Here is a 13,874-nt window from a genome sequence, read left to right as displayed (position 1 = left end):
TTTGAGTTATGAGTTATGCTATATGTAATTATAGTAGAATGAACGACAAAGGAGCCGAGAACGGCGAAGGGCTGAGAACGGCGGTGGGGCCGGGAATAACACTTAGCACATGGAGTGCTTATTGTCAGGGTGAGACCCCAATGGATACATGGGATATCGTTACGGTGAGAACCGAGACCCCAGGCTTTGGTAACGCTTCTGGGACGACATGGGTGTATTTGTTTAGTCTGATGGACTATATGCTTATTTGAGAAATTATCTCATATGTTGATTGTCTGATATGCTTATGTTATGTGCTGTGTGAGTTTTCTTGCTGGGCTTTGGCTCACAGGTGCTCTGTGTTGCAGGTAAGGGCAAAGAAAAAGTCAACCAGCCATGAGTACGGAGAGCGTGAAGCGGCGCGTACATGTTTGGCCTACTCGACTGCTTTGGTTGGGGGCATTTTGAGAAATGGTTGTATTTAAACTGTGATTTTGATGGTTAATTATCTGTAAATATATTTTGAGTTGTAAATATTTTATAAACCATATTTTGGGATCCCAAATGTAAGACACCTGAAATTTTCAATGAAATAGAGTATTTTCAAAGATTACAGCCTTGACTTTTGTTTAAACAAACTTTTGTTCTAAAACCTCATTTAGCGAGTTAATTGCACATTTTAAACTCACTTAGTAATGGCTCTAAGGTATTAGGGTGTTACAACTTGGTATCAGAGCGAGCCAAGGTTTACTGGTTCTGGAGATTGACCGACATGTACGCTCCCTATCATTGAAAAGCTCAACTCAGGGTTGATTGGTATGGTTGATTATTATGCTTGAATTTCTTGTTTGCTTGCTTAGTTTATAAAAAGCATGATGAATTAAATAACATATGCATGATGTCAGGGCATGGCCCGTTGCGTGCTATATGCTATCTGTATGTTATCTGGATTGTTGATCTTGGTTGGTTGTTTAGAATGGGAGGTGGGAATGGATTCTGTTATCATGTTTAATGAGCAGCGTCACTGATTTCAGGCATATAGTTGTGATGCCTCGGCAATCATCTAGACTCTGTGGCAGTAGAGCTGAGGATAACAGTCAGGGTCTGGACCCTCGACCTACCCCACAGAACTGGCAACAGATATTAGCCAAAATGGAGGCTAGATTGCAGAGAACAGAAGAAGAACTTCGTCAGTTGAGGCAGTGGGCCCCTTCACAGGTCACTGGGTTGCCAATTCAGCAGAGTGTAGTGCCAATGTCGGTTCAGCCTGTGGTTGAGAACAGGTGGGAACCTCTGTACGAAAGATTCAGAAAGCAACAACCTCCTACCTTTGAGGGTGGATCAGACCCACTGCGGGCCGAGCAGTGGATGAATATGATTTCCATAATCTTAGATTTCATGAGGGTTGAAGGAAATGAAAGGGTAGCTTGTGCTAGCTACATGTTTAGAGAGGATGCCCGCATCTGGTGGGATGTAGTGAGTCAGCGAAGGAATATTACAACTATGACTTGGGAGGAATTTAAGAGTTTCTTTCATGAGAAATACTACAGCGTAGCAGTTCGAGCTGCGAAGGTTGATGAGTTTATCAACCTGACTCAGAACAGGTTATCAGTTACTGAGTACGCCCTGAGATTTGATAGATTGGCGAAGTTTGGGTCAGACTTAGTGCAGACAGATGCGGCCAGGAGAGATTGGTTTGTACGGGGGTTGAATGTGATGATCGCCTGTGACGTGAATATTACCTTAAATTCGGAGACTACTACCTATGCTCAAGCAGTGGATAAGGCCCTTACTGCAGGTCGGGCCGAGGATCAGATATGGAAAGACAGCGCTGTTAGGCACAATGCCAGGAGGACGGTGCCTTCTTTTACAGGGTCTAGTCGAGGTAGTGGCCCCAGCGAGCAGAAAAGAAGAGTTCCAGATTCATTTGTTCCTCCTAGTTCTGATAGGAGGGTACGAGGTTCTAATGGTGGTCATCAGGGCAGAAGTGACAACTGGAGGAGTTTTCCAGTGTGTCCTCGATGCAGACGACAACATCAGGGCGAGTGCCGGATTAGGGCATGTTTTATTTGTGGGAGTGCCAATCATCTGAGGAAAGACTACCCACAAGCTAAGAAAGAGGAACGAAAGCAGGGAGACAGTCTCGCTCCTGCCAAGGTGTTCGCTTTGACTCAGACTGAGGCGGAGGCTAGTCCCTCAGTTGTGACAGGTCAAATCTCTAGCGCTGGTTCTTTGTATACTACCTTGATTGATTCAGGGGATACCCACTCATTTGTATGTGCTAGGGTGAGAGACCAGCTTTGTAGACCTAGTATTGTGTATGCTAGGGGTTTTCAGACTTTGTTACCAACAGGAGAACTGGTAGTCTCTAGGAGATGGGTTAGAGCATTACCAGTAGAGATAGATGGTAGGGAATTGTTTGTTGATCTGGTTGAACTAGACATGGATGATTTTGACATAATACTGGGGATGGATTGGTTAACGAGGTATGGAGAAACGATTGATTGCAAGCGATGAATGGTGACTTTTGAACCGGAAGGCGAGGTACCTTTTGTGTTTGTGGGGACGGTGAATGGACCGCGAGTGCCTATGATCTCAGCACTGAAGGCTAGAGACTTGATGCAGAAAGGTTGCATAGGATTCCTAGCAAATGTTGTCGATACCTCTAGGGTGGTAACAATGGGACTGAATGAAACTAGATTGGTCTGTGAGTTCCCAGACCTATTTCCAGCAGATTTGCCAGGATTGCTGCCACAGCGGGAGATCGAGTTCGTCATAGAGTTAGAACCGGGAGCAGAGCCAGTGTCCAGGGTACCCTATAGAATGGCTCCGACAGAGTTAAAGGAGTTGAAGATTCAGTTACAGGAGCTACTGGATTTGGGGTTCATCAGACCGAGTTTCTCACCATGGGGTGCTCCAGTGTTATTTGTTAAGAAGAAGGATGGGTCGCTTAGGATGTGCATTGACTACAGGGAGTTGAACAAGTTGACTATTAAGAATAAGTATCCACTACCTAGGATCGATGATTTGTTTGATCAGTTGCAGGGGAGTACGGTGTTTTCAAAGATTGATCTCCAGTCAGGTTATCATCAGTTGAGGATTAAAGAGGAGGACATACCAAAGACTGCTTTTCGAACAAGGTATGGGCACTATTAATTTCTAGTTATGTCCTTTGGATTAACCAATGCCCCAGCAGCTTTTATGGATATGATGAATATGATTTTCAAAGATTATCTGGATAAGTTTGTAATTGTATTTATCGATGATATCTTAGTGTACTCCCAGTCAGAGACAGAGCATGAGCATCATCTGCGCCTAGTATTGCAGCGATTGAGAAAGCATAAGTTATATGCCAAGTTCAGCAAGTGCGAGTTCTGGTTACCGCAAGTTACATTTCTGGGCCATATCGTCAGTAAGGAGGGGATACTGGTTAACCCAAGTAAGATAGAGGCAGTGAGAGATTGGCCTAGATCGAGCAATGTTCCTGAGGTCAGAAGTTTTCTTGGGTTGGCAGGATACTACCGGCGATTTGTTGAGGGGTTCTCTAGAATTGCTACTCCATTGACAGAGTTGACAAGAAAGAAGACCAAGTATTTGTGGACAGATCGATGTGAGAACAACTTCAAGGAATTGAAGTGGCGATTGATCATTGCACTAGTGTTGAGCCTGCCGACAGACAATGAAAAGTTCGTTGTTTACTGTGACACTTCCAGATAGGGTTTGAGATGTGTGTTGATGCAGGCTGGGAAAGTAATAGCTTATGTATCAAGGCAACTAAAGGAGTATAAGCAGAGATATCCCACACATGATCTGGAGTTGGCTGCAGTGGTATTCACACTTAAGGTTTGGAGACATTACCTGTATGGTGAAAGGTGCGAGATATACACTGATCACAAGAGTTTAAAGTATTTATTTACTCAGAAAGATTTGAACATGCGCCAAAGACGGTGGCTAGAATTGGTAAAGGATTATGATTGTGATATCCTATACCATCCTAGGAAGGCTAATGTAGTGGCTGATGCACTGAGCCGGAAGGGCCCAGGACAGTTGTTTAGCTCAAGACAAATATCTGATAGATTAGCTGAAGAGATAACCAGAGCAGGTATAGAGTTTGTGGTTGGTAGGTTAGCCAACATAACTCTTCAGTCCACGCTCCTTGAAAGGATTAAGGAAGCATAGGGAAGGGATCCCCAGTTAGTTGAATGTAGGGAGAATGTCCTAGTTGGAACGACTGGGGACTTCTCTATCTCAGAGAATGGCTTATTAAAGTACAAAGAACAAATTTGTGTTTTGATTGATCCGGATATTCAGCGAGAGATTCTGGATGAGTCTCATACCACTCCTTACTCTTTACACCCAGGTACTACAAAGATGTACCAAGATTTGAGAGTTTTGTATTGGTGGACAGGCATGAAGAGGGATGTGGTGGACTATGTGGCTAGGTGCTTAACTTGTCAACAGATTAAAGTTGAACATCAGAGGCTGGTAGGGTTATTGCAGCCTCTAGGGATTCTCGAGTGGAAATGGGAAGATATTACCATGGACTTTGTGGTTGGATTGCCGAAGACCGTGGGTTAGCATGACTCAGTGTGGGTGATTGTGGACAGGTATACTAAGTCCACCCACTTTTTACCTGTGAGAATAACTTATATTGTGGAGCAGTATGCTGAGCTATATGTGAAGGAAATTGTTCGACTTCATGGGGCTCCGAGGTCGATAGTATCCGACAGGGACCCCACCTTCACCTCCAAGTTTTGGGAGAGCCTGCAGAAGGCAATGGGCACACAGTTACGATTTAGCACCGCTTATCATCCTCAGACAGATGGGCAATCTGAGAGGACGATTCAGATACTGGAGGATATGTTACGAGCCTGTGTGTTGGATTTTGGGGGATCTTGGAGTAAGTATCTCCCTTTGATTGAGTTCTCATACAACAATAGTTATCAGGTGACTATCGGAGTGGCTCCATATGAGATGCTGTATGGGAGAAAGTGCTGATCACCGATACACTGGGATGAGACAGGTGAGAGAAATATCTAGGTCCAGAGATGGTTCAGAGGACCAATGAGGAAATTGAGAAGATTAGAGCTTGTATGCTCGCCTCCCAGAGTCGTCAAAAGAGTTATTCAAACTTGAGACGTAGGAACGTTGAATTTTGGGTCGGTGATCATGTGTTCCTTAAGGTTTTTCCCCTGAGAGGAGTGAAACAATTCGGTGCTCGGGGCAAGCTGAGCCCCAGGTTTGTTGGCCCCTTCGAGGTTCTTGAACGAGTTGGAGAGGTAGCTTACAGATTAGCAATGCCTCCAGCTCTATCAGGGGTTCATGACGTATTTCACGTATCCATGCTCCGAAAATACGTGTCAGATACTACTCATGTGTTGAACTATGAGAATTTGGAGCTGGATCAGGATTTAACATACGAGGAGAAGCCTGTTCAGATCCTTGATAGAAAGGACAAAGTCTTGCGGAGGAAGACCACCGTCTTGGTTAAAGTGATGTGGAGGAACAACAAGGTTGAAGAGGCGACGTGGGAACTTGAGTCTGATATGCGGGAGTGGCATCCCGAGTTGTTCAGGTAATTTCGAGGACGAAATTTCTGTAAGGAGGGGATAATTGTAACACCCCCAAGTTGCTAATAAGGTTTAGGACCTTGATTAGCGTGCCTGAAGGGCAATAAATGAATTAACATGTTAATATATGAGTTTAAATGAATATGTGATTAGAATGCATGTTTAGGTGGAATAAATATGCATGTGGGCCCTGTTTGTTTGTTAGGGGTAAATTGGTAATTTTAGCTCGTTGAGGGCATAGATGTAATAATTATGTTATATGATTAATACCACGTGTGAGTGGTGATATTATTGTGATGCACGTGCTGAGACGGTCCCAGGGAGCTAATTAGTTTAAAAGTCACAATGGGATTAAATACCCAGCTCAGGAGGAGCCAAGGGGTATTTTGGGAATTTTATAAATTGAGTTTGAGAATTAATGGTTAATGGTTAATGGTAATTTAGTAACTTGAGTGACCATTGGTAACCACTGAGATAGTTACTTTAGGTGAGAAAAATGGTAGATTTGTAAGAAAGGTGAAATGGCAAAAATACCCTTGAGGTTTAGTTAGGAAATGAATTGCATGGAGGGGTGAAATAGTCTTTTGGCAGGGATATAGAAACCTCCAGCTGAGGGGAAAGAGGATTTACGTGTTAACACTTGGGCATATCTTGTTTATGCTGAAAATTGGAAGAAAAACTAGAAGGAAAAGAAAAGGAGAAGAGAGCTGAAATTGGGAGACCTAGGAGGAGAATCAAGTGGTTTGAGGTAATTAAAGTTGATCATAACCAAGATTGTTCAGAGGTAAGAGTTTATCCCCTGTTTTGCTTAAGTTTTAAGCTTGATTTCTAGAAAGTAAGTATGGAAATTTAAAGATAGTTATGGCTGGCTTTGTATGGAATTCAGCTTGGTGGTCAAGAGGAATTGGTTTAAAGCTATGATTGGAGGAAGTTCAAGCTAAATTATTGTCTGAGGTAAGGGTCCTAAGCATCTTTGAATTTTCGTTTCTGGTGTGGTTTAAGAATTTGGAAGCATGGTTTACATTTTACAAGCCTTGGTTTAAGTTTTAAAAGCTATGGTTTAAGTTTCTGAAATTTGAAACCAAAGTGTGGATTTTGGTTGTGATTGAGCTTGTTGTTGGTGTTTATGGGTTGTTAGATGGTTCATTTATGGTTTTAAATTGGTTTTGGGGTTTAGGTATGTGTTTGGGTTGAATTGGAAGTGTTTTGGCTTGAGGAAAATGTAAGGGAAAACTTAGAAATCTGGGTTCGCAAAGGGGCGCCATGGCCCTGTTCTTTGGTGCCGCGGTGCAAGGCTACATCAGGAGTTGGGGGACTTTATGGGCGCCGCGGCTCTGAAAGGGTAGTGCCGCGGCACTAGGCTATTTTCAGGACAGGGAAGTTTTGCAATTTTGGGCATTAGCCCCGGGGGCTTGGGGGATGTTTCCGATGCATTGTTTTGGGAAATTGGAGGTCCCAAGAGTACGGGATTGGTCCCGGGAAGTGGTTTTGGATTGATTAGTATTAAAGAGTATTTTATATGTGTTGTGACTAGGTTTTTGGAGAGTCTTGGGTTAGAGGACCGTGCTCATGACTTTGGTGCATTGTGAAGCTCGAGATATAGGTAAGAAAACTGTAGTACCCGTAGAGCAGGGCATGTGCCCATAGTGTTGCTGCAGAGCACGACCCTAGATTGTATTACCTGTTAGGGCGTAGCCTTGATTGAATTATTATATGCTTGAATGTTGTTTGAGTTATGAGTTATGCTATATGTGATTATAGTAGAATGAATGGCAAAGGAGCCGAGAACGGCGAAGGGCCGAGAACGGCGGTGGGGCCGAGAATAACACTTAGCACATGGAGTTCTTATTGTCAGGGTGAGACCCCAATGGATACATGGGATATCCTTACAGTGAGAACCGAGACCCCAGGCTTTGGTAACGCTTCTGGGACGGCATGGCCGTATTTGTTTAGTCTGATGGACTATCTGTTTATTTGAGAAATTATTTTATATGTTGATTGTCTGATATGCTTATGTTATGTGTTGTGTGAGTTTTCTTGCTAGGCTTCGGCTCATGGGTGCTCTGTGTTGCAGGTAAGGGCAAAGAAAAAGTCAACCAGCCATGAGTACGAAGAGCGTGAAGCGGCGCATACATGATTGGCCTGCCCGACTGCTTTGGTTGGGGGCATTTTGAGAAATGGCTGTATTTAAATTGTGATTTTGATGGTTAATTATCTGTAAATATATTTTGAGTTGTAAATATTTTATAAACCATATTTGTGGATCCCAAATGTAAGACACCTCAAATTTTCAATGAAATAGAGTATTTTCAAAGATTACAGCCTTGACTTTTGTTTAAACACACTTTTGTTCTAAAACCTCGTTTAGCGAGTTAATTGCACATTTTAAACTCACTTAGTAATGGTTCTAAGGTAGTAGGGCGTTACAGGTATTTTGGTCCTATCTCATTGTAGACCATCTATAGAGGATTGAGTAACAATTATGGTTGTAACAATGGATAATTAATAGCGTATCTATATTTGTTATAGGACGTTCTATGAATTCAAGAGTGCAATTTCGAGTGTATAGTGGAGTCACGATGAATTAATAAGTTAGTAAATTTATTTGTTAGATTTATGATAACTTATTGGAGCTTGATTTCATACGCCCATGGTCCCCATTGTACCTTGGATAAAATCATCTTGATAGTCTCAATCAATTGATTTAGTTATCAATTAGAATTATCAAAGTTAACCAGGTCAATTTTGGATAGTTTCACAAAGTTATGTAATTTTTAGAAGAAAAGAGAAATTATGGCAGATTTATTAATTAAGATAAATTGGTATCTAAATTAATAAATAAGTTTAAATCAAGGTTCAAATTATAAATAATTAATTTTATAAATGATTTAGATAATTATTTAATTAATTAAATCAATAGAAAAATAATGTAGGCCTTGATTTCCATGATAATTTCGACCTAGGATTGTTAATTGGATATTATTTTATTGATTTTTTAATTAAATTAAATGGTCTAATTGAGTCTATAAAAGGAGTGCTTATAGAGAAGTCAAAACAGAAGTTTAATCAGTGGTTTTCTAATAGTCTTAGATTCTCTCTAAACACAAGTCATTTTTCTAAGCCTCTTTGTTATTTTCTCTTATTCTCTCTATATCTATCTCATGTGTTGTGAATTGCCCACACTAGTCTAGGTGATTCTAAGGATACATTGGAAGATTGTGAAGAAAATAGAAGATCGGTTCAGTTTCTTGATAATACTCTGCGACAGAGATGATACAAGAGTTAGAGAAACTGAAGGAAGGACTCTTTAATTCCGCTGCATATACTGTAAGTATTCTATTCATTGTTTCTCTTTGAATTCAATTTTAGAAACATGTTTTAGGCTATCTTGTATTGATTTGTTTAATATTAGATATACATGAAAATAAATAAAGATCTTGTATAAGTTTTCCTAACAAGTCTATAATGAGATGGGACTAAGAATACTGTTTTACCCCTCATTGTATTTTATCTTTAAAGCTCTTAGTTCCTTGTAAATGATATTTCAGTAAACTAATATTAATTACTGAAATAAGATCTCTATCATTTAGCCCTTCGAACCAAACTAAAAGGAAACCATCATTTTACTTCTTCATAAGAAGATATAGATGTTCATATTTATGATTAACACTCTCACTCAATTATACTATCGAGTTCCCAAGATGTAAGTATGGGCTAGTCCATAGGGTAAGCTGGTAACGAAAATGTCAAAGAACTCAAATAATACAATCAGTTAGAATACTAACCACTCAGAATTGAGATTGAATTGACCTATGGTCAACTATATGATATGACTAGAGTAGATAATAACGGTATGTGTTCTTATCCTATATACTGTCAATATTGGTCCTGGCCGATGTAACAAATACATCCAATCTTATCTACTTTGCTAATGTTCTGGAAAGAACATAACACTACAATGTCTAAGTAGATCATATCATAGATTAACAAGTCAGTGTAAATCCTGTGCACTGACTAATCTTAGGACTAGCTTATTTTGAACATATAACCATATTTATATTCCACTGTGATTATGTCACTATTAATATGATTAGCTATATGATCAGGATTTAATAGAAGTTTATATTAAAAAAATAATCATGAAAATAAAACATGTGAGCAAAGTGATTGACCAAGTCAAAAAATTATTTCTATTATTTTATTGATAATAAAATGAGATTCCAAAGAAATTGAGTTTTAATTTGGGCATAAAACCCCAACAGAAACAACATCATTTAAACTCATAAATTGTAACCGACAAGTAAATCTCTCACAGATTTAAAACTAATTTGGTAACCATCTACTAATTAGGTTACTAGGTATGCTATTGAGAATATTTTACTATGTCTACTGTTACTAATTTTACTACCAATGAGGAAACCACTTCCTTTGTACTCACTAATTGCAATCTCCAAGATAATATCTCACAATTTAAGAACTTATTTGTGCTATTTGGAATATTTGACTATGTCTAGCATAACCAAGAGTATTGATATCCCATTTAATTACTCGAGAGCCCTACTAATATGGAAACCACATTATTTGTACTCACAATTCGCAACTTCCAAGCAAACCTCTCACAATTTGACAGTTAATTTGGTAAGCATTCACTAATTAGGTTACTAGGTGTGATATTTAAAAGATTCTATTTGTGTCTAATGTTTCTTATAGTACTAACATCTCCAATATCTTGTTTACTCACTCAACAACCCTACTAATGAAGAGAACTACATCATTTACTCTCAAAATTTGCAATAAACCTCCGAGCTCATAAATCATAACTTGAGAACTAATTTGGTAACCATCCATTAATTAGGTTACTAGTTATGATATTTAGAAAATGACTATGCCTAGTGCCACTAATTATGCTAACATCCCCAAATATCCCACTTTGTTACTCAAGAGCCCTAATAATGATGAAACCACATCATTTATTCCCACAAATTGCAACCTCCAAGCTATTCTATCACAATTTGAGAACTGATTTGGTAACCATTAAGTATTTAGGTTACTAGGTTTGATATTTGGAACATAATAATACTAACACCCTCTAATCACTACAAGAAAAAATAGTATTCATAACACTTAAATACCGCTAACCGGGAGTATTGATAACGCTTCTGAAAATGCTAACATAGCCCCTGTTATTAAAAGTCCAGTCTTTTCTATAATAGTATTCGAATGTTATGTTCGATGTTATCTTAAAGTATTCAAAAACACATTTTAGTTGCTATAATATTCAAATAATAACATTTAGTTAGAGTATTTGGTTATAAATTTGAATTTTAATCTTATACTTTTTACATAACACTTTTCAATTGTTACATTTGATTATTTTGATAGCGTTTTTAGTTTGTTATATTATATAAATCATAACAATTTGTTACGCTTATAATATGTTTCTAAATCATAACATATTAAGGTTTTTTTATTGTGATAAGGATACTTATAAGTTTTTTTAATTTAAATATTTTCATTATTGTATTTTGATAAAAAAAAATCAAAATTAATCATAAAATGTAATTCTCAATAGATTGATAAACCATAAGTATTACATTAAACAATAACTAATTCAAACCATGAATGTGTCTACTTCATGAGATTTTAGTTATAACTTAAGTTTGAAAGCATAACATAATAAAGTTTTATAATCTTGAACATTTTTTACTTCAAAAATGAAAAACAGAAACATGTAAATCATGCATGAAACTTGCTCCATCCTTCAATTCATCTTCCTTTGTGCACCTATCTTTATTGTGAGTCAATTTCCTTAGCTACAACAAAATTTAAATAATTAATGCTTCAACTTAAAGTTAATAGTAAACTAAAAGAGTACATAAAATAATTCAATTACCTAATTATGACTTTATCAGTTGGTCATGCAATTATACTACCTATAGCATCTTCTATAGTAGACATAACTGTTGAAGGCCTCCACATAAATGCATCATTCTTTCTCACAAGATCTATCCCCACTTTCATATCACTAGGCCCAAGAGGAACATGGTGAACCTCATCCTTTGGGTCACTGGAAATAAGATAGCCTTATGCAATAATTTCTCCAGATCCAATCCAATCTAATATTTTGCATTTTGAGCCAAAAATGTGTGGTTCATGACACTCTAACAATATATCAATAAAACAAATTCAGCAGCAATAAATGATTTTATATTTGATATTATATGTTTTAAATTTGATCATTTTCACATAATTAGTATCATAATTACCTGAGTGGGATGAACATGAAATGGTAACCAACAAAAAGAATTTTTTTGATAAGACTATGTAATTGTAAATACATAATTGTATCAACCAAAATATAATTGAATTGTTTATAAACCTAAAAAGTAAACATCGAAGAGTAGCTCACTTCCATTTTAACACACCTAAACAAAAATAAAAAATAGCTCTATCTCTATTCTCTACGAAAGATTTACATAACTTCACCAAGAAAATCACAAGCAAAATGTTAAAAGTTAAATCAATCATAAAAATAATAAAATAAAAGACCAATTTTTTTTTAATTTTTTGATACATTAATAAGATTAAATATGACAATAAAAAACAACAACCAAATATAATAACCATAATGTACAAAATGGACTAAATAATACTACACTAGATATTTAGCTAGAAAGATGTTGAATCTGATCAACAACCAAATCAAAAAGCGCAAAGAGATATTATTATTTTTTATTATAAATTTAGGTTATGATCAGCATGGTACATGGAAGAGATTCTAGGATTTATGAATTGAAGAAGATAAGTTGTGAAAAAATAACATAATTTAAGGTTCTCCTTATAATATTAATTAGGCCCTGAGTTGGTAAGAAGATCTTAGGAAGACTATATTGCTCTATTTTTCCTTTTTACAGATTTTGTAATTTTTTCCTTGTTTTAACTATTTAATTTTTAAGTTTTTTAATATTAGGGAGGTTTTGCTAAAAATGAAAAAGAAAAAGATCAACTTTTAATTATGTACTATTTCTTTTTCCAAGTTGGCTTTAACCAAGGAAATGATACTAGTATAGCTAACAGTCGTCCTTTTGTTTTTTAATATTAAATAACAAAAAATATGGTATAAATATATTTATATAACTTATATTCTTAAATCAACATATGAACACAAAACATTAATTGATATGTATTACTAGCACTTTGTTATCTATTAATTAATTTATTTAAACAAGTTAAAAAATGAATATTGTAATTAAAAAAATAACAATAAAAAAAGGAAAATTAATATATTTACAATGAAACAAATCGAGTATTGTGGAGAAGTTTAAGCAAGAAATAATAGAGGTTTTTTAGATGACAGATCTTGGATTGATGACCTATTTTCTTGGAATGGAAATTAAACAAAATGACTATGAAGTCTTCAAATGTCAGAAGAAATATGCTAAGGAGATTCTGAAAAAGTTTGAATTTGAAGAATGCAAAGACATGAGCACTCCAATGAACTCAAGGGAGAAGCTATTTAAGGAAGATGGAACAGAGAAGATTGATCAGGCATACTTCAGAAGCATGATTGGTTGCTTGATGTATCTCACAACCACTAGATTTGACATTTTGAATACTGTAAGTATTTTCTCTCGTTTTATACATTGTGCAAGTGAATGGCATCTCAAGGCTGCAAAGAGGGTGCTTAGATATGAGAAAGGCACAAGTGATATTGGCATTAAATTTACAAGGAGCAAGGAGTTTAAGCTGCTTGGTTTCTCTGATAGTGATTGGGGAGGTTCCATTGATGATATGAAAAGCACCTCGGGGTATTGTTTCCAACTTAGTTCTGGTGTTTTCTCCTGGAGCTCGAAAAAACAAGAAATCATAGCTCAATCCACTGCTGAAGCAGAATTTGTTGCTTCAACAGCCGCTATTAATCAAGCTTTATGGCTGAGAAAGATTTTAATTGATCTTAACATGGAGCACGAGGAAAGTACACAGATTCTTGTTATCTATATAGTTGTGATCATGGCATGATATTAGGACCATGATTCTGGGTTGTAGAAGGTAGGGTACTTGTTCTTTTTTACTTTTTACTTCTGCTGTTATTTATGTCCTAAATATAAATAATGTCTCTCTACTGATAAAGTAACATTTTCTTTTTTCTTTCTTTCTTTATATAACTATTGCCATGTTTCTACTTGTATATATGGCCCAACTGAATTATTATTTAATTATGAAACACAAATTTTGGATATAGAATAGAGTTATGTGATGATACAAAATGAATATCTCTTGATAGGGTAAGTCCTTCCCAAATATTCATGCATTTCAATGGCTCTG

General features: G+C 37.0%; 1 protein-coding gene across 1 annotated transcript; it reads left to right on the top strand.

Moving 5' to 3' along the window:
- Positions 1–12,899: 12,899 nt before the first annotated feature.
- LOC133814237 (secreted RxLR effector protein 161-like) lies at positions 12,900–13,568 on the top strand. The gene has a single exon (XM_062247226.1). The coding sequence runs from the start codon at positions 12,900–12,902 to the stop codon at positions 13,566–13,568; it is 669 nt and encodes a 222-aa protein (XP_062103210.1).
- The last annotated feature ends 306 nt before the right edge of the window (positions 13,569–13,874 follow it).

This window comes from Humulus lupulus, chromosome 2 (genome assembly GCF_963169125.1).
Source record: "Humulus lupulus chromosome 2, drHumLupu1.1, whole genome shotgun sequence".
NCBI lineage: Eukaryota > Viridiplantae > Streptophyta > Magnoliopsida > Rosales > Cannabaceae > Humulus > Humulus lupulus.
This window is presented reverse-complemented; position numbering and strand designations above follow the sequence as displayed.